The 21226-nt window shown below is 42.0% G+C and overlaps 1 protein-coding gene across 6 annotated transcripts in view; it reads left to right on the top strand.

The window, feature by feature from the left end:
- KIF1B (kinesin family member 1B) overlaps window positions 1-21226 on the top strand; it is an 83421-nt gene that overhangs the window by 1763 nt on the left and 60432 nt on the right. For all 6 annotated transcript variants that reach the window (XM_042883441.1, XM_042883439.1, XM_042883438.1 and 3 more), the window contains exons 2-5: window positions 4781-4965; window positions 17378-17454; window positions 19492-19671; window positions 21139-21204. In XM_042883441.1, coding sequence (XP_042739375.1) covers window positions 4860-4965; window positions 17378-17454; window positions 19492-19671; window positions 21139-21204 — 429 coding nt within the window. In that variant the 5' untranslated portion in view covers window positions 4781-4859. The remainder of the gene's footprint in view (window positions 1-4780; window positions 4966-17377; window positions 17455-19491; window positions 19672-21138; window positions 21205-21226) is intronic.

Below are 21226 nucleotides of genomic sequence, written 5' to 3'. Positions count from 1 at the left end.
AACCTGGTTGTGTTTGGCAGAGTGAATAGCAGAAAACAGACAAGGGATCCAGGTGATTTGTTTAATGATACGTTTTAACAATGAAACCTTGGTGTGTGACTTGTAGGACTTAGTGGGTGGTGGATATCATTTAGTAATAGTCTGGTGTAAAATTAATATGCAGGCTTTGCTTTTGTGCTGACAGAGCTCACCGAATGCGTGGGTGCTGCCAGTGGGGTATTGCATCAAGCACTCGTACAGCTCCTTTCTCGATCCTCAGTTGGATTCATACAGAGCAAACACTGAAAGCTACACAACTGGTAGATCCTTTTCAAGATGCAGAATGATTCATTCCGCCCCGAACAGCAGCCTTAGAAGCCTGGAAGGAACGTATGCAAGACAGCTTCATTTTCTTAAGGTTGTTCTTCTAAATCTGTCCCACGGGCTGTGTTACACATCTTCACTTACTGCTGAAGTTGTGTCTCCTCTTACTGCTCCTAGGCAGTGTTCTGTAGTACTCAGAGGTACTTTGGGAAACACGAACCTTGAAAAACCAGTTGCAGTTTATTTCTAGCTGTACAACGTGGTCTTGTTTTGCCTTGTGTCATTCTGTGTGGTAAAGGGCTTTATAAAACGTTATGACTAGTCAGTACATTTTAAAAGAAAAAAAACAATAGGTTTATGGGAAGACTGGAAATATACGTGGTCTTGGGGCTCATTGTCCTATAATTGAAACTAAACCTTGCATAGTGAGGTGTTCTTGTGAGCATCAGAAGTCCATGGGCATCTGCAGGTATGCATTTTGCTCCAGCTGTGAGAAGGGGCAGAACTGAGCGAGACAGAAGTGAATGTGGTGTCATTTTAGAGCAGCATAAAAGAGAGGGTTGGTACCTTTGGAAGTCTCCCATTGGTTTTGGTGTTTTAGTGCATTGGTTTTGTGCTCTGCACTTCTTTACAGCTGCTAGGAACAAGGCTGTCATTTAGCCAGTGCGTGTGCAGCCGCTGGTGATGTCCTTGTGTTCTCTTGTTGTGAACGTGGTGTTTACTCATGGAATTAGTTCCCCATATTTTCGGTGTGCGGTTTGTTGGGAGCGCTGATTTTTGTGGGTTGAAGTGACACCACAGGCAGGTTGCTTAAGGCGCTCTGAGAGGATGTTTGGCTTCCACAGTCAGCGTGTTGTTGTCCAGCTGCTCTTTGACAGGAGTGGGGGTGAAGTGCTGCTGGTGGTGAGGCTGTTCCTGCTGGTGACCTGTGCTGCTCTGGAGCTGCATTGCCGTGCTAAAGAATCCTGTTCTGATGCCGTCCCTGACTGTCCTGCGACTGCTTCTGGTAGTCTGAAGGGTTAAAAAACAATAGAAGGGAGAAGCTTTTAATTCAGTATTGTGCAGATCTAACCTAATATATTAAGCTCCTTTTCTGTCGTTTGTTGGGTATTTTTGAAGAGATGGTAGAAGAGGAGAGATCCAAGATGGCTATTGTGCAAGACAAAGGATTTGCACTGCAAACCTCCAGGTCAGTCAGCTGCTTATCATGCAGCAGGATGCGTTCCTGGAGCTGCAGTTTCCCTCTGCTGCCAGGCACTTTGGAAAGCAGTTCTGGCAGTTACTGCTGTTGGAGGTAACTAGCATTACATGGCCTTGTATTACCAGGAGCCAGGAGCTTTGTTTTCCGTAATGTGTTTTGCTGCGTGTAACAATAAAGCGCCCGACTGCATCTTTTAATTTTGCTTACTCCAATAGTAGATTTTTTTTTTTTTACTTGTCCCTTGATTGCTATTTGACAATAGCAGTTAGTGTGAGTTGAGAGCTCTGCTCGCTCCTTGTCTCTTTGCAGGGCCTCCCCATGGCACCGTGTTGCTCTCATGGCTCCCTTGGCCGGTTGTCATGGGTGAGAGCTGGATGGTGCCCTGCAGGGTGGTTATAGGATAGAATTAAAAAGCAGATACAGTTATGCCTTTCACTAAGATATTTTTAGAGGCTGTCTTATTTGCAACCTTAGTTCTTTCTTTTGCTGAGCTCTTATATCAATGATGTCTCTAAGGTATCTGTGATGGTTACAGCTCCTCTGAAGCCCCACTTCCCACTTCTGCTTTAACCAAATGTGTCTCATAGACCAGGCATTTATCAGGAACACTTTCTGTTGTGTTTCGTTGTAATTTTCTCTTCAAAAAGCAGCTCCTTGCAGCTCTCAGTCCAGCAGATCTGAGCTGTGGTTCTGAGATGCACGCAACTTCTTGAAAAGAGGATGATTCTTCCATTCCATCGTGTTTTCCAGCTTCCTGTGTGTGCTGGTTATCTGTAGAGATAGAAGCAGTGCAGTAAGAGGTGTTTTGTGGAAGGGTTATATAAACAACTTTGGATGTGGGACTTCTCAGTATGAAGGGAAAATCCTTAAGTTTCATAACTGCTGTTACAAGAGCACATTGTGTTGTTTCCACATCTCTTCATTATTGCCCTTTCTTCCATTTGTTGGCCCTTGTCGTGGGTTTCCTGTCGATATTGGTAGGTGGGGGAAAGGAAGAGAGAACCACCCACCCACCCATGTTGGGTGGCTTTTCCAAATCTGAGCCTTGAGAAATCAACCACCAGTTTTCTGTTGTCCCGTGCTGTAGCACAGCCTATGGACATTCTGCAGCCCCTTCTATTTCTGTAGCCTGGAGAAGAAAACCCCTGAACTTCGAGTTGGACACAGTGCTGTGAACTTGGCGTTAACAGAGACTGCATTTTGGATGCAGAGCGTTGAGTTGGCCATGTGTGGCAGTGCTCCTGTGCTCTAGCAGCAATTCTCAGGGTCAGTTGGGTAATGCCACCGGGCTGTATCCAGATTAGTCTGTCCCTTAGCTCTCCTGAGGGCACAGGTACTTACATGGGATGGAATTAGGAAGGGAGAGCATCGTTTCCACTTGGGAGATAATCAGAAGGTGATAATGAAAGTGTAAATTTGACACACACACACACTTAGTAATACTTAATCTCTGTGGAACACCCACAAAATCTCCTTTAAACTTTGCAAATCATGCAATTCATTCCCATTACCTCTTTGCTGTAGTCTGTTTAAGTTTGCAGTGCAACTTCTTCATCTCTTGCTAATGCAGAGCTGTAATAACTGGCTGTCTGCCTTGCAGCTACTCATTGTACCACTTTGCTGTGTCACTGAAATTCTGTTGGCTTGTTCCTGTGGGTTTTCCAAACCTTGTATTCTGCTGAGAGACCTCTGGTGCCTGCTGGAATAAGGAATGCTTTCTTCCACTGCTTCTGCTTGCTGGAGTAATTTAATTTCCATCTCCACTGTGTGATGGTGTTACTGAAGTAGTGCAGTTTTATTAAGATTTTGTCCTGTGTGAAGATGTCATCGCTTGAATTGAGCATTTACCTACCAGCTGGAGAACTGCAGAGCTGAAAAGCTTCTGCTTTTGATCTGCTGTATGCTTTGTGATCTTGTAGCGTTGTGATTACATGACATGGATGTTTCTTTGTGTGGAGTACAGCAAACCATGAAGCAAGCTTTCAGGTTTTCAAGGCCTTGAATGCTGACTAGTGCAGAGTACTGTCTGTGTTCACTGGGGTTTGAGGTAGGGATGGCTCTGTGAGTAGCACCAGATTCACCTGATCCCTCAATCCTTTCTTCAGCAGTGGCTGTGGCAGATCTTTATCTAGATGGGTAAATCCATTGTATCATCAAGCCTTCTTAATGTAGCATTCCAGGTTCCAGGCTGTGGCAGGGATACTTTCCTAGCCACAGTGGTGGCTTTGTTTTTTAATAGACCTTGATGGCTTCTTTTTGAAATCTATCTTATTGGTTCTTGAGCTTTAAACTTCAATACTTACAGCATCATGTGGCATTATGTCAGACTCCTTAGTGGTAGACTACATGCAAAACTTTCTTCTAGTGGGAGGGGTTGTTTGGGTGCAATGCAATTGAACCGAGCACTATTATTTCTACATTGCAGAACTGTATCAGATGGATGTGCCTTGAGGTTGGGGTTGTGGATGTGATGAATAGTTTGCTCCCTACTGAAGTGCTTCATCACTGAGATGTAGCAGGTAGCATTTGGACAAGTGCTTTGATGGTAAATGAAGATGAACTCAGTGGTGAATGTTTGTGGGAGACAGAGATTGTAATATTTACCTGAAGGCAATAATTTTTGATTCCTCTTCATCTCTATGGAATAGCCCTTTAATCACTAGATATACAAGTAGTTAATGAGTTCCTTTTTTTTTTTTTCCTTTGGGAAAAGGAGATCCCCAGGAGTGCAGAGGGTTCTTTAAGGTTGATTGCTGCACCCTTTTGTCTGGGTTGGGGTGGAGGAAGAGTCAGTGTGGGATGTCTGTCACACTTGTGTCAGTTTTACTCATACTGCTAATGCTTTGTGGCAGCAAGAGTTGACAGCTAGGGAATGTAGCTGTGTAGTAGATGGCAGCTAGCTCATTCTGAAATCTAAGCAGCTGTATCTTTACTGCTAAAATTATCTTTGTTAGGTTAAGCCTAACACATGTTGCAACCAGATCTTCTATTTGGTATTAGCGCCCCTTTCTGGGAAGAAAACCAAGCAATGAAAGCAAATCTGCTTATATGCTTCAAAAGAGCTGCCTTGGATGACTGAAACTTTTGAATAGGGAGACAGCATGCAGGTGCTGTTAAGTGTATTTCCAGTTATGGCTTTGAAGTAGCAGCTTGTTGCATGGGAAGGGTGTTTGCAGGGAGGATTTAAAGTCAAGCTATTTTGTACAAGCCTTTTTTTTTTTTTATCAGCACAGATGCAGGAGTTGTAAATAACCAAATTACTTTTTTTCTTTTTAGAAAACGCCAGCAAGAAGGTAAACCTGAAGGGTTGTGACCTCCTCCACGTAATATCTCCAGTGCACAACAAGCAGCCAGGATGTCGGGGGCTTCTGTGAAGGTGGCTGTTCGGGTCCGGCCCTTCAACTCGCGAGAAACCAGCAAAGAATCCAAATGTATCATCCAGATGCAAGGCAATTCTACCAGTAAGTTGATTTAAGCACAGAAAGGTCTGTCCGTGTTCTCTCTCCCTGATTAATCCTCTTCTTTTTATCAGGCTAAACTCCTTAGTGTGTACTTCACAGCATCTAGAATTACTGTTCTAGTGAACCTTCAGGTCTTCTGAGACTGTTGCAAATGAAACTACCTCAACATCTAACTAGAAAGCATAAATCATAAGTTTGATGCTGTTGTTCATGGTGTTTGCTTGTGAGGAGTTGTGAATTCTGCAGGAAGATTAGGACATCCAAGTGAAAACCTCTTTGTGTTGTCTATATTGGAATGACAGATGTAGAAGTATGTTACAGGCCACTGTATCATCATTCTTGTGGTTGGTTCCTGCCTGGGTCTGCTGCTTTCCTTCCTGCTGTGCAGATTTGGCAATCTGTGCTTGTGTCAAGGAGCATAGTATGAGTGAGAAAACAGAGGAGAAATTCCTGTAAAGTTTTAAGCTTTCCAGTCTAGATGGCAAAATAAAAGACTTAACACTTCTAATCTGTTAGAAATTAAGACTATTAAATTGTTATCCTGGGTCAAATTTGGAGGGTAAGACTCATCTTGGGGTAACTGGACATGGACACCATTGACTGTTTTGTTTTTTTTTGTGTGTGTGCTTCAGAAGGTCAAGGCAGTTTACATTCCATTTTCTGCATTGCCACATGTAGACTAAGAGCTATACCTATAAACAACTCTTCTTGTAGTATTTTTTACTGTCAAGTAATCAAGTAATGCTTCTTGCCCATAACCTAAGGAATTAGCATTCCAAGAGTACTGAGTTACTTCACTGTTTGATTACTTGAGTATTTACTCATGCCTTTTAATGAGAAGGAGGCTGCATTCAGGCTTCCTCTCACTTCTTTTTTCTTATCTAAGGCTGTACTCCTGCAGTGACCTCTGGTTGTGGTGTCACTTAAATAATGCACAGAGATTATTTTCATTGAAAGTGAGGTGTCCTGCAGAAAAGACTGCTTGCTTTTCAGTGCAATAAACTCTTATCTTTAGACCCTGTGCAGAATGTTACCTGACAAAACAATTCTTATTGGGTTTTCAAGTTTCCATTAAAAATGAGTGGAAAAAAAAATGTTTAGCAGTCATCTGTTGTAGAAACAGATCCTTGCATCCAAACGTTGCACGCCAACTTTTAGGCCAAAGCAGTGCAGAGGGGAAGAACTGTGGATACCGTGAGATGGCATTCATTGTGGAAATGCCACCAAGCTCTGAAATGCAGCAGCACTGCTGGGTGCCTCTGCAGTAGGCTTTCGTATTGCTGTCATGATGTGACAGCAGTCATTTTACAAGCTTAGGATTGTTGAACTCCAGGAGCCTGTGGAAACTATTTGTGGTACAGTGACAGGGGTGACCACTGAATCTCTGTTCATCTGTCAACTGATAGGGCAGAAACACCAGTTCTGTTTCTCCGTGCTGGAACTGCACTGCAGAGGCTCTTGAATGCCCAAGAAACTGCATCAGCTTTCAAAAGGAGGAAAATATTTCACGATTTGTGTAGTTGGAAACTTATGTATGGCTTTTGCTATATTTTGTGTCCTGGAAATGTTTGATCAGTGGCCTTTTATTCGAGTCCTATGGCTGTGATACCAGATGGGTGGTAGGACAGATGGTGTCAGGTTGAAGTCATCAGGGCTGTTACAGGCTGTGGGAAAGGAACCATCAGTTTCAGCAGTCTGTCAGTCTGCTGTTCTTCCCCACATTGCCCTCTTTGAGGAGAAATACAGCAAACAGCTGTAGACAGTAATTTTCTTCAATGATTACATTAGGTGCTATTATGTACTCTTAATAACTGAGCATTTCTGTTTCAACTTATCCATAGTTTAAACTTGAATTAAGTAGCTTTGTGCACTGGTAGAAACGTACAGGAATGTGTGGGCTGTGGCTCAATAGCTGAACTAATGAAATATGCAGAAGTATCCAAAGCTGAACATAACGAATGCAGTCGTGCTCCTGCAAGAAGTGCTTTTGCCCTGAGTAATCAGGGCTTCTGCTTTTCCCTCTGAAGAAGGCAGCGTATGGAAACTTTGAAACCAGTACCTGGCACACCCTGCTTGTTTGTTCTGCTGATTTTTCTGACTTTGTTATTCTTTATAGTTGCAGAAATTGGCGATCTGCAGCATCTTGCACTTAAAGGATTGTCAGAGTGCATCACTGTGTCTTTCTGTTTTTGAAATATGCATTGCAGGAATGAAATTCTGCAGTCCAGCTGAAGTCACATGTGCTGACTGCATTAAGGGGCTGGTATTTTGGCAGAAAGCCTGTGCTGCTCAGATCATATCTGATTGCAGATGGTATCCGTTTGAATCATGCTGTCAGAAGTTCTGCAGTGGAAACGGGAGAACTGAGGGTAGAATGGAAGACAATAGTGGGATTCCTAAACATGGGACATAGACATGGAAACGGCAAAATCCTGCTACTGAAGCACTTAATCAGTGAATGTGCAATGATTTCCAAAGGCACCATAGCATTACCATCAAATTGTTAGATAAAAACCAAAGCAAACGAAAGATGAAACATTTACTGAGAGGAACGCTTCTAAGAAAGACCATCCTTGTTTTTTGTTGTAACTTCTGGGACCTTAGGAAAAAAATAGGACGTTTTTAAAAGCATTTGCTATGCACACAGATTGAAGTGACCTGAATGCTTTGTTTTCATTTGGATTTCAGTTCTGAAGGGCACATCTGTATTGCCCCTTGTGCAGACCTGTGCCCAGAAACCCTTGCACACAGACCCACTGGGTCAGGGCACAGTGCAGCTGTGTTTGTAGCACTGCCCTGGGGTCAGTCAGCAGTGCTGGGCTTCCTGGTGAGGGATAGGTGTGCCTGGAGGGAAAAGTTAATGGGCTCTGAAGACTTCTTATATTGATAATTAACTCCCTGGTGTGATCTTTCTGCTGGCAGTCCTTATGCTCTGTAATACGTTGTTCCTTCCTTGTGCTGCTATTGCAGATAGGAAATTTTTCATATGAAACTTAATATCAGACTTTCAAGTTGCTTTTGTGATGGTGTTGTGTTGATTAAAATCCCACACAGTACTGAAGCAGACTGGAGCTTCTGCAGTAACCCTAATGCAGTTTATCTTTGAGATGATTCCTTTTCATATTGGCAGTCTTTAAATTTGGAAGATTCTCTGCTTTTGTGTTTCTATAATGTACTGGACAGATGGCTTAACATGCTCGAGGTTAAACTCACCAGCAGCTTTTGGAAATAAGATTTCAGTAACAGATCTTGAACCTCTGGATGTCGGCATATCTTGTTTGAATATGTTTTATCTCTTGCTTTTTTAATCTTTCCTTCAGAATGGTGTACATCGATGCATCTTATCTGCAGTGTGCTCAGCAGAGTCAGTCCATTCCCTAAATTACTGTTTTTATGAGTGGGAAAACCATCCTGCTGCATAATAGATGGGTTGAGAGGAGAGCTATAGATCTGAAAGTATTTTCTATCAGCAGTAAAAAAACGAGTAGATAAAATGTGAACAACATGGGCAGCTGCTGCCTTGGGTGATTGGATCATAGAGTCAGGATGAACTGTTCTGTGTTCAGAGAGCATCCCAGTGCTGTGGTGGTCTTGTGGTGCTTTGCTTTTGTTTTTCATAAGCCTGCTGTCCATTAAAAAGAACAACACATAAATAAAAGTTAAAGTGAAGCAGAGGTTCAAGTTAGGAGGTGCAGGACTGCTCAGGTAGCTGTGGGTGGCTGAGTCTTAATGGTCTGGTCTTTTAAAAAGCTGAACAAGCATATAGAAAAGCACAATGAAGGAAGGAAATGAGGAATTATTTTACTGGGATGTTCTCTGTAACTGGTCGTGATGGATTAAAACAGATTTTGGTGTCCTGTGGGTGCCAGTGAAAGCAGTGAAAGCAGTGTGTGCCAAGTGCACCTGCGCAGCCGAGGTGTATCTCGGTGTATGGAGGTGGGAGAGCAGCCAGCACCTCAGGCCAGCACGGATGATGGCCTGTTTGGGGCTTTTAACTCAGCATTTCTCCCTGTAGCTCTGTGATGTTCAAACGTTTTTTTTGTGGACTGCTTAAGGTATTTTGTACTTAATGAAAGTAGGGACACTGGAGCAGCCCCATCTGCCAGGAACAATAGTTACAGCTGCTGCTGCAGGCAGATGGCAACCTGGGTTCTCAAGCAGGCGTCCTTGGTGGCAGAAAAGCTTTGTAAGGCATTCTGAGTTCAGTTTATAGAGGTTGAGGGACAAAATACAACTTTTTTTTTTAATTTCTAATGATTTGTTTTCATTATATGTCTCTAAAATCTATCAACCATTCAAAGAAGCTTACTCCAAAAGGTAAAAACAAGCAAACAAACTAGAATTTGCTGATCTTTTGCTTTCTCATTTAACTTTTGAGTCTTTTCTGAATGAAAAGGCACACTGAATGGAAAAGAAATGCTATTGTGTAATAACAGCAAGTTGGTTTTCTTTTGAAGTAGCATTCCATTAGTGTGGTTTGGACAGTTTCATTAAAGAGTTTGTATCATGGAAATAACCTTCAGTTTAAATCCCTGATGGGAGAAGTCCTTAATGAGAAACTGGCTGTTATTTAGGCTGGCACTGAGGACATGTGGGTAGTAAAGTAGTGGGAATTTGTGTAGTGGCTGCTGCACAGGTAGGAAAGGCAAGTGAGGGATTCTGTGGGAGCTGTCTTACCTAAATACGTTTTTCCTCCACTTAAGAACTTCAGGTGAGACAGTGGAGGTGGGAGAGTTCAGTTTTGATTCTCAATCTATTTTCTTCAAGTGAGTGATTGTGGTGTCAGCAAAAATGAACCCATTTCTGATATGCTTTGTGCCTGCTAAGGAGCAGGCATGAGTTCTTACAGCTCATCTTGTTTAGTTTGTTTTCTGCATACAGCTTGCTTCTGTTCCTGTGTGTTTGCCTCTTGAGGTTGTGTTGGGAAAATAAACTTTCGTGGAGTAAAGTCACTTAAGCCTCACCCAGGTTTTCCTGGTCTGTAAATGCTCATAACTGTGGTTACAGTGAATTGTCCATGAATGAGTGCTTGTTCGGTGTTAATGCTACCACGCCAACACAGGCACTGTCAACACAGGCATTCTGTGGGTCCTGGGGAAGATGCCTTGCAGGGGAGGTTGATTTGGGAACTGATTGGAAAGATAAGTGAGAAAAGTGGCGTTGGCTGAAGTTCTCTGAATGTCTCCCCTGTTGTCAGTTGCTCCATTTGTTCCAAGTCCCACGGCAGGCAAGGGAAGGCCTGAATGCAGGCTTGGCTCAAGGAGAAGATGGAGGCAATTTTCTTTGCATTTTGTTATTTCTGTTTGCAGGGGGAACTGCTTCTAATAATCCAACATTTTCACCACACGAATCTTTTAAACTACTAAGGCTGGTGGAACAGCCTCCCCAGGCTTCTTTGAATGCAGTGCTGGCAATGTGTCTGAAGGCCAAAACCTTTGCAGAAGGCCAGCAGCTTTTGGAGGTGCCACCAAGTGAAAGCAGAAAGCATGGGATGAGTTTGTATTATCCTGCAGCAAAAAACACAGGAGAGAAGAATTGAGCACAACTCCAAGCATTGACCCACAGCTTCTGCAGCAGGCCAGTGTCAGGTTATTAAATGGCAGTGAGTTTTGGGGTGCTTTTGGTTCAGCTTTGTGGACGGCTGGAGCTGTGTGGTTCGGCTCGCTCCCACTTGCTGCACAGCCTGCCGGCATGCTGCTCTCCCAGAATGCCAGCTGCAGTGCTGGTATTTATAGCAGTGGGATCTGCAAGAGCAGCTGAGGATGAGAGCAGCTTTCCAGCAGCTTCTGTGAGCCAGCCTTTGCCTCGCTCTGGTGCTGCTGAGCACAATGCCCTCCCCCATCCAACCTTTCTTCCAGTACAAGGCTGAAATTCCACAGCAGGGAGAGAATCCGGTTGAATTCCAAATGAGCTGTTCTTAGCTTCTATTTGGTTTCCTTTCCTTTTAATGATTTGAAAAATGCAAACAATGCTTTGAAAAGGAGGCACTGTTTTACAAGCTGGAAGTGTCCGTTTCCCTTCATTTATCTCTTGTAATAACAACCTTGAAAGTCTCTTTATAAAAGCAGTACGGCCATATATCTGATTGCAACGTATGCCTAGGAAAGAAGCCTGTATTAAACGTGTTTTTGTGGGGTGTTATTCACATCCCAGCACATAAGAATGCCTGCTCCACCCTGCTCTCAGTAAGCACCGTGTTCCCATTGTTGGCATTCCAGTCTACAGATGGCGCAGATATACTTTCCAGACACGCGCATTTTGGGATACTTTTATTGTTAATTTGGTCTTGTGGGTTTGATTCTAAAAGTCTTTAAGATCATTGACCTCGTTTAAATTGATTATTCAGATGTAAAACTGCTGCTTGTATTCAAACAGAATTTCAAGAAGGCACAGAATGATTTGGTATTTGTTTCCCTAAATTTTGCTGAAGAAAAAATAGCCGTGCCAAAGTTCTGCCCAGCTTAACTCCTGAACTCCTATCTGTTCCTTCACCGATGATGTGAATGTAAGTGAGGACAGGAGAGTGGCTTTTCTGCTTGCTGTTATCTCTTCATACGTGTTGGTATTTGGTAGGAATGTGCTCTGGGTAGGTTACTGCTGCCATTAGGAGAATTACTGAGGCTGGTGTGAATGCTGTTCTGTCAGATGACAACTCATTTTAACTGGTTCTATTTCCTATGTGGGAATAAAGGAGTCTTTGTGCCTTCTGCCTTGATGGATGGGTAGGAATACAGGAACAGACAGTGTGAATGACAGGAAAGAATGCATTGCTTCAATGATGGGAGTTTGGTTTCTGCAATTCCATACCTGACTTCCACCATTATTGGGTTTTACTTTTAATCGCAATTGATAGGAGGATGGTTTTTGGTTTTCTTCTTTTTGAATCTATCAGTCTGCTTTCCTCTCCTCCCCAGCACAGACTGTATGTCAGCTAATCCCAGGATTTAGCCCAAGTTAATTCTGTCTGCTAGTGTTTATCTGAAGGGCAAACTGCAGTTATCCAGTTCTGTGCTGGAGTGCCCTACAGAGTGACTAATATGTGGCACATCTGATGTCAGTGTGCCCTGCAAGGCGAGTCTCACCGCTCGAGGAGGTGGAGCTGCTCAATTTGGTGACTTGACTTCAAGACAGTGAGGAATAAGAGGACTTGCATTTCTTTACTCTTGTGTGCTTTGCACCCTTTCCCCATTCCATGAGTGTATTTCTTGTTATAAATGTAAAATGAAGTTCATATTTGTGTGTTTTTTGGATATAAACTTGAACAAATCAGAACTGCATCAGAAACTGCACAAAAATTTAAAATGACCATTGGAACACCAACACTGTTTCTGTACTGAAGCTCTCTGTCAAAGTTTGCAAACAGTTTTTGCTGAAATGCGAAACTAGAAGTGAATTTGATCCCATCAACCTGAAAGACTGAAAGCATGAGTTATTTTTGTGCTAGCTGATGGAGCAGGTGGTGGGTGGTATGGGAGTGTTGGTTAAGGAACAAATAGAGATTTAGAGGTTGGAGTGTGGAAGAACCTCCTGCCAAGCACTGGAGTTGCCTGTTTAAGTAAAGGCATGTGAGATCAGAAGTTTTGTGAGGATGGGTTTGTTGTTAATACCACACATCTGTACCTATAATTCCTTCGTTGATTGTGCTCCAGTTCTCTGCTTATCTTTTGTTAGACTATACTGTTCCTACTATCAGCTTTTCCTTTACAAAGACTAGTTGGTTAAAATATGTGGGTTGTGTCTTGTAATCTAAATTTGCACTGTGAACCATCTGTTGTGTTTTGAAAAAGTCCTTTTTTTGTAGTTCTCCACACATATGAACTGCATCTGAAAATGAAGAAGTAGCTGGGAGAGAGGGAAAACAAATCTGTCATTTCTATTGTATTAGTTGATTAAGTGCAGGAGCAGAACTGTCATTGTTCTCTGTGTTTGGGGGAGTGTGGGAACAGAAAGTGATATGAGAATCTGCTATGTTACTGGGTATGGGGCCATAGGTCACTCTTTATCCATTCTTGCCCCTGTAGTCTTCCAATTGTGTTAATGGCACAGGATCTCTTTGGGTAAGAAGATTCCAAGAAAGTCATGGCAACCTTTCTAAAGCTTTGGAGCCCACTTTTGGTTTTGGCAGTTGCACTGTATGGGAGCAGCACTTGTGAGCTGTGTTTTAGGATTGTCGTTGTGTTTGAGTTCTGAATTGCTCTGTGGGAATCTCATGTTCTCCTTCCTCAGAGGTGACTGATTGCTTATTCTGATCTGTTTGCAGACTTACTCAGTTGTGCATGCTTTGTGTGCTTCTCAGGCACATTTTCTGGCAAGTTGTATGTACAGAGTATGGAGTACAGGTTGAGATTGTGTATTACCACTTCATAGTACACTTCAGAAAATCACATTTGCAGAAGAGATCAGAATAATGCAATTGCTTATGTAATGATACACAGCTTGAGGTTATTTGGTGTGAGGAAGCTTAGTGCCAAGCTGTTGATTTCCTTACCTTTTTGTCAGTGCTATGTAAAAAAAACTGTAGAATTTGCCTCTCTGTGTTGAGATGGCACAGTTCTGAATTAGTTGCATGTGACTTGTTTCAGTAGCAGTGCTGTAGGAGATAGTGATTTTGTAGAGCATCCCCTGCCAATATCTGTTTCAATGTAGGAACCTTAACTTGGGGAAAGCTGTAGGATTCCAAATGAGCGAAGAAATTGGCTCTTGGTAGAGCAGGGGGCCTGAAAAAGGGATTGAGTTTCACAGACATTGGCTGCTGAGGCCGACTCCAACATGCAGAGCTGCCACAGTGCCACACTGATGGTAACTAATTATAGCTGCAGCACAAAGCGTTAGTGTCAGGCTGCAAACAGGAAAGTTAATTGCCACATTGGACCTTTGAAATATCAAATAAACAATTTTATTCTGTAAGATAAAAAGGCCATTAATGTGTTCCTGCTGTGATCGTCTGCCTTATTGCCTTTCTTATTTCCTGAGGCTCTGTAATTAAACCATTAGCTTGTGTACCAAGCTGAGAGTCTGCTGTGGTGAGAGGGGATAGATGTTGACCTATTTTGTGATTTACTAATATGGCACTTCTTGGCCTCGCACAGTTTAAAAACCAAACAAAATAACTGAAAAGCTTTTACTGTTCTTGTGGGTGTTGGGGATGCTGGAAGCGATGCTTTTACTTCTTAATTCTATTTGTTTCCTTGTTAGTTGAAAAAAACAGCTTGGTGCATGAAATCAGCGTTGTCTGCTCAGTCTAATTTCTGCATGATTGTGCTTGGCTTTTTTTCCCCTCCAATCTGGCGTATGAAACTTGAGGATAAAGCTTACCTGTGATATAACGAGTCTTCTGTCTGTCTCAGAAATATCTGTGAGCTTCATCTAGTAGTCCTTCCAGAGATGGCCCTTGGCACAATAGACAGCTTCAAGTTAGGTCAGTTGCTTTAATTTCATTTCCTGGTTTCTTGCTGCCTCACCATCTTCTTTCAGGTTTCACAGCTTGCCTTATGATGCATCTTATCACTCAGTCCAAATTCAGACTGTGTTGACCATGCTAGCAGCTCCATGCTTCGTGTGCTAAAAGGGGATTTCAGTCCACATGAAATCAGTTGAAGTTGTAATCTTGTTTTCTCAGTTGTTCTGCCCTTCTGGATTTCTTTGCAGACAGACAGGATTCCATTAAACCAGTGGTACTGAAGGCAGACAGTGTCGACTGTATGTAAGGAATCAAAATAAGGATAAAAGGAATTCAAGCTTGAACCTGAAACTGAGTTGAAAAGGCTGTGCTTGGATCAGTCGTGAGGGACAGCATGCAGAGCTGCTGGCAGCCAGGAGGTTTCCTCTGCCCTGTTCCTGTTCTGTGGAAGGTTTTGGCCAGGCAGCTGCATTCCCAGCCTCTGACAGAGCTGCTTTCTTTCACGTTGTTCTCCCTTTCCTAATATGCTTCTCATGATATACTTTGCAGAAATGCGCATCCTAGAAAGTAGTTTTCAAGACATGGAACTCAATTTGAAAGAGTTCAGAGAAGCCTAATTTAAAAAAAATAAATGGTGAGCCACTACTAGCGTAAATCCTGGAGCCTGAGCATCACTCTGCGAACGTGGTGGATCAGATTTGAGTTGTAAGGGCAGGTGCAGAGTGCATTGCCTGACACTGAGCATGCTGCGCTGCTGGAGACCTTTCATAGGTGGTCAGCATGCTTTTATGAACAGCAAGCTGAGTGAAAAATCAGGCATTTTGATGACTAAGTGTTGTGATACTTGAATTTTTCAAGCTATTAGTGCGTAATGTGTGTTTTCATGTCAAACTCCTTTTTGAATAATGCCAACATTTATACTCCTTGTTCTGTTTCCTGCTTCTGACACAGTAGAATCTTAATTTAACTTTCTTCCTTGGAGAACAAATGCTTTGGCCAAGAGAAGTGGCTTTTACATTTGTAGATGACAAAATAAGAATTAAAAAGACGTACGAATAATTGTTATTTCAGTGTAGGCTCTAAAAAAAGACCATGCCATGGAGATTGAGATCAAAGCTTTGTGGTTGCAAATTAATTGTCATGAGAGTTGCCAGCAGTATTTGTGTGTGTTCATGTATCTGCTTTGAATTGTGTTACACAATACATAGGGATGGGTTCTATTTATTGCTGCTTGCTTTCTGCTTTTAATAGTTGAATTACTTTCCCTGGAGCCATTAACCCACCATGATTGAATAAAGTGGTGGTGCTCATTCCTGAAGGACACATTGAAATGATTTGGAGACTGGTTCTGGTACTGTTTTTGTGCATAGGAACCTGCTGATGAAGGACATGATTTCTTTCTTACCTTCTGGAGCTTTGATTGTTCAATAATTGAATGAGGAGCAGGAGAAGTTATATTTCAGGCTGCTAGAAGTTGCACTGAGAGAGAGCTGCTTGAGGCTTGTGCAGACAGGTTGTCTTGTGGATTTGTTCACTTGAGAATTGATGTACTACTATGTTGTAGGTGCTGCATTATTGCTGCTTGGTCAAGAGGAGCAAGGGAAATGGGAGCCATATATGAGTGCTTAGGTTACTGGTTTGGTATGCGTTGATGCCCGTGTTGCTATCCAAAGCTGCACGTGTCTTTGCCATGTGATGCTGTACGGGTGTGAAGCAATGTTATTTGTTGGCTTTGCACGTCTGTCGGCTTTTATACAGCAAGAATGTCAGCGCAAGGTGCGTCCAAGTGAAAATGAAGTTGACCACCAGAAAGAGTAGCAACTGTTGCTATTTGTAATCCACACAGCGAGCCTTTCTCTGCAGTGTAGTTTTGGACTGCGGTCCGGCTCGGGGGGGTCAGCATCTGGCAGAGTGATTACATCTTGAAGGGAATTCTGTGACCGCGTTTTCAGAGACTTCAGTGCAACGTGTTAAGATCATAATGCCTGAAATGGAAAGGGTGGTGGGTGTTGCAGTTTGTTTCTGGTTTTATTTCTCCCAAGAAGCAGGAGAAGTCTCTGTCTCCCAGAAGCACAGCTTTGCTGGCCTGAATACATGAGAAACAGCCTTCCTTTGCTTAGGCTGACTGATATTGGAATGCAAGTTTTCCCCAGCAAGAATGTCACCACCTGTGTGTTTTCTTTCTTCTTTGTAGATTTTTGTTTGCAAATATCTTAATTAGTATAAGATTTCCAAAGGCAAATGGCTGCTATAGGTGCAGATGGACATGTGGTTTGTCTGATTTTGATACTCTCAGGAGTACGCCTTTTTAAAATCCTATTTATGTAGATGATTTTGAAAACAGCTGGTGGAAACGATCTTGTAAGGATTTCCTACAATACAGACTTGAAAAGAAGCAGCAGTAGTAGAGATTTAGTTATGCAGCAAGAGCTGTGCTTATAAACTACCCTCTGTGGCATACACAATCTGCAGGAGTCCTGTATGTCATTGAAATGGCAGCTGAATCTATTGGCAGAGGTTACTTGTGGGGGGGGGGGGAACAGCACCTAAAATATACCTTGAAGAGCATTACGTTAATTGTAGGGGATGCATGTATGTGGATCAAATATTGAAAACAATTCAGGGAGCTGAGAAAATAAAAAGAGCATCACAGTTACAGGTGTACTGACAGAAAAGTGGGGGTTTTGTTGTGTGTTGTGGATTCTGTGGATTTTGTATTTTCATTCCTCCTTCTTGTTAATATCCCTCAGCTCCTAAAAGCCTTTCCTATTCTATGTGCCAAAGGAGCAGCGTGACCTACTTCAGGCTTTCTATAGAACAGAAGAATTTTGTTTAGCAGCATCATTCCTTTTAGGAATGCATTTTCTTGGAAGATGTAAGTCTGGTGCTTCAGTCCTATTACTCCTGAGTGGTGTGGGGATGCTCAGGGACACAGACTGAGGCTCAGCAAACTCATTAAGTATTGCTCCTAAGTGTCAAGTTAGCTAAATGTTTGAATTGTATTTCCTACAGGTATTATCAACCCAAAGAACCCCAAGGAAGCGCCAAAGTCCTTCAGCTTTGACTACTCTTACTGGTCCCACACATCGGTAAGTTCTTTCACAAGAAAACCATTTTTCCTTACCTGGCTTGATTCAACTGCTTGCATGTTTTCTGACTGTTCCATCCCTGTCAGGTGTTCCTGCACTGTGTCTCTCACCCTCATTAAGACTGAAAGCTTGAGAGAGAGCAAATCTAAGCTCTTTGAGTTTAATAGCAGGTTGTGGGCATTTGAAAGATTACTTAAAATATTCAGCAACAGTTTTAAGTGTTTTAAGGGTGCACGTGAACCAGAGTTACTTCAGTTCTATCTGCATATGGCTGGAAGTTGCTCATGTTCTGCAGTTCAAAGAATGATGTGGGCTGTGTTTCCCCTTGGCACATCTGGAAAAGGCAGAGTAGCGACCTGTGTTTCTAATGGCTGCAAAAGCAATAAACTCTCCCATCGAGCTCCTCTGCCCCACCCTCCTGCAAATTAGTGCTAAGGTTTTGCTGACTTCCAGTAATTGTTCTAAAGCAGAACTGTGTTGATCTGCCATCAACCCCTCCCCTGCCTTTTTTCTCAAAAAATGTAGAAAGAATGGGTAATGCTTTTCTCTCTGTTTTTAGTTTTAGCAATTTGGATTGTGCAAATGTGACAATATTTGAGTAAATCTGTGGCCAGCAAGGATACTTCCTTGACAAAAACCTAGGAAAATTTGGATTTGTGCAGCCCTTTTTATGAATCTTCCAACTGAATATCCTGACTCCACTATTCCTGAATATTCCTGATTCCAAAGCAGCTGTGCAAATGAATTATGGGATCAGCTGAAGGAATCTTAAGAGCACATTGAGTACCAAAAACCAGCAGACAGACTCTATCAAGGAAAAGAACTGATCTGAGAGCCTTGAGTCTAACATTAGAATGTTATCCCAGCTAGATTCTGTCTTGATTTCAGGAGCAATTAATGTTCAAGTCCAACATTTCAGGAAGAGAAAATACTAAGTCAATAATACCACAGTGACATTCTCCTACAAAATCAAATTGCAGAGCAATGTATGGTATGTTATGTATGTTAGCTGTGCAGTCTGCTCTGGTTTGTGCAACTTAAAACATCTGCATTGCCTGGAGTGATAATTTTTTTCCAATATTGGTTGAAGTCTGACCACTACAGTGCCTCAGTGCTTGACGTGTGCTGCATAAAAACCAGAGGATTCATGTCTTTAGTTTGTGAAGCTTTGTTTTGAGCAGGTTCTGTGTTTGCTCCGAGATCTGGCAAGTTTATTTTCTGACACTGCAATTGTTCTGGTTTTTTTTTTTTCATTGCATATGCAGCACTGTTCATTTTAATCAGACAGTGGTGGTAGTAGGGCTTTATCCAAAGTGCAGCAGAAACTTTTCAATCAGGTATTTGAAGATGACATCTCCTTCTGCGTCTGTGCTCAAGTTTATATTATCTGTTTGGTTTTGCTTTGCTTTGTTACTGGGATGGATTGCTTTAAAGTAGCCCTGCCTTCAATCTAACTGTAGAAAAATGTTCTGATACGTTGTCCTTGGCTGATTGAGTTACTTGATAGTTTGAAATATGTATTTGGGGGTTTTTGGAGTCAGCGCTTGCAAATTGAAACCTGGATTGGTTGTATGCAGTGCAATAGGACAGCTGCCAGAAAATGCTGTCTGTTTTAATGATTCATCCACACTCTTGTAGTCTAAAACAACTCCACAGCTTTGGCTTCTCTTTTCCCCCTCCTGAGCCATAGTCAGGAGCAGCTGCTCCAGGATTTTGTGATTTCCAGACCTTCTTTGTTTGTATCCACTCTCCAAACTCTACTTTTGATGTTTTTCCTCTCCATTCCAAGCACCTTGAATCACGTTTGTCAGTGATCTTGCACAAAACATGCCCAGTAGTGCCTGCAGTGTTCACAAACCAAAACTGGGACGTTGCTTCCTCAGCTGTGCTGGAGTATTGGTTTGGGAAAAATCTGTGGAAAAATGTGCTCTCTTTGCCTTTTCCTGAGAGAATTGACCCACAAGGTAAATTAATTGCTTTTTGAAATGTTACGTGAAAGGGAGAAGACTTTCTGATCCTGTTCTTGTGTCTTTTCAGCCTGAAGATCCCTGCTTTGCATCTCAGAGCCGTGTGTACAATGATATTGGGAAGGAGATGTTGCTGCATGCCTTTGAGGGCTACAATGTATGCATTTTTGCCTATGGACAAACTGGAGCTGGGAAATCCTACACAATGATGGGCAAACAGGAGGAGAGCCAAGCAGGGATAATCCCCCAGGTATGACAAAAAAAGAAAGGGATTTATTTTTTTTGTTTTAGAGCTTGTTCAGATGCTTGCTGTCCAAGAGAGTTATTTTTTTAATGTCGAATAGCAATTCACACACAACATCAGTTTCTTTCTGAACTGTAAGAAACTTATTCTCGAAAAGAACACTGAGTAATTTTGTCTCCATTGTTGCACTTTTAACAATTGTACCATATGTTCTGTCTGCTCTTCCGCATCCATTTTCTCTCCTTCACCAACAAACTGGTAAATGAAGATGTCCTGTTCAGTAGATTTCTTGTCTCATCCGACTGTGATGAGGTCAGCATGTGGCACCTTTGCATTCAGCAGGAATTCAGGTGACAGTGCTGATGAATCTGCCATAAACCTTTTGTGGAAACAAATTTCTCAAAGTTAGAAATCAAATAATATATTGATGCATTTGATAATTTGGGGAGGAAATTATTTAGGCCACAGACCCCATTGAAGTATGTAGGAAATGTTCTGGTCCCTCTTGGAGCTGCATATGTAGATTATTTTGAAGTCATGTTGTAAGAGTATATTTGTGCACATCTGGTGGGATGATGTGATTAAAGACACGAGAGAGAACCTGTTGAATCTGTTCCCTCTTGTCACGTATGCACAGGGCACAGCACAATCACTTTCTGACTAATACAGGTTGTTGACATTAAATTTCTTTGTGCTGGCAAAATTCCTTGATCTGTCTTCCTGTCTTGTAGTTTGATGTTTTAGACTTTAACCATGTGTTGGCTGAATTACTTCAAAGTACATGCTTCAAATTTGTCTGCATTTTCCATGTATTTTATTTTCTACGCAGAGCCAGTAGATATGTGTTCCCAGGTCCTCTTTGTTTGCACATCCCTCTGCCCTCGTGCTTTTTAATCTTCTTGCACGTATCCATGCATTTGCCAACTGTTCATTCTTTTTCTTCCTTTATGATCTTAATTTTGTGTCTCTCGTTTGACTTAACTGTAGAGGAGTGCTACTGAAATAGTGGAATGCTGAGTGACTGCAGCATTCTGTTAAATGAATTTTGATACTATTTGCCTATTGATTGAAATCTGAGTCCTGAAACTTAAACATACCAGTGGATTGACACAGGATTATTCTTTTAAAGATAAACAGACTGGTGTGGGATTAAGAATTTTAATCACGAGTTCCTAAAATTCTTCCAATTTTGGTTATTTCATCTATTAGTGTTATAACAGATTATTCTTCCAATTTCCTGTTACAGAATATTAGTATTGGTTAAACCTTGAAGAATTGAAATGCTTTATAAAATAAATTATCAAGGCTGGATGATAATGACAGATAATTGGGGTTAAGTATCTTCCTAGTGACGCTGTTTGTTGTTGATGCAATCTGTTCCTTTTCTTCCTCTGCCAAGTTAGTGACACGTCATTGTAGTTACTTATTACTCAGTAAGATCTAATTTCTGATTTGGTTTTAATCTCTTTCCAGCTATGTGAAGAATTGTTTGAGAAAATCAATGACAACAGCAATGAAGAGATGTCGTACTCTGTAGAGGTGAGTGTGGTGAGGAATAAAA

This window comes from Lagopus leucura, unplaced genomic scaffold (assembly GCF_019238085.1).
Source record: "Lagopus leucura isolate 7727_CA_CO unplaced genomic scaffold, USGS_WTPT01 Super-Scaffold_100037, whole genome shotgun sequence".
Lineage (NCBI taxonomy): Eukaryota > Metazoa > Chordata > Aves > Galliformes > Phasianidae > Lagopus > Lagopus leucura.
This window is presented reverse-complemented; position numbering and strand designations above follow the sequence as displayed.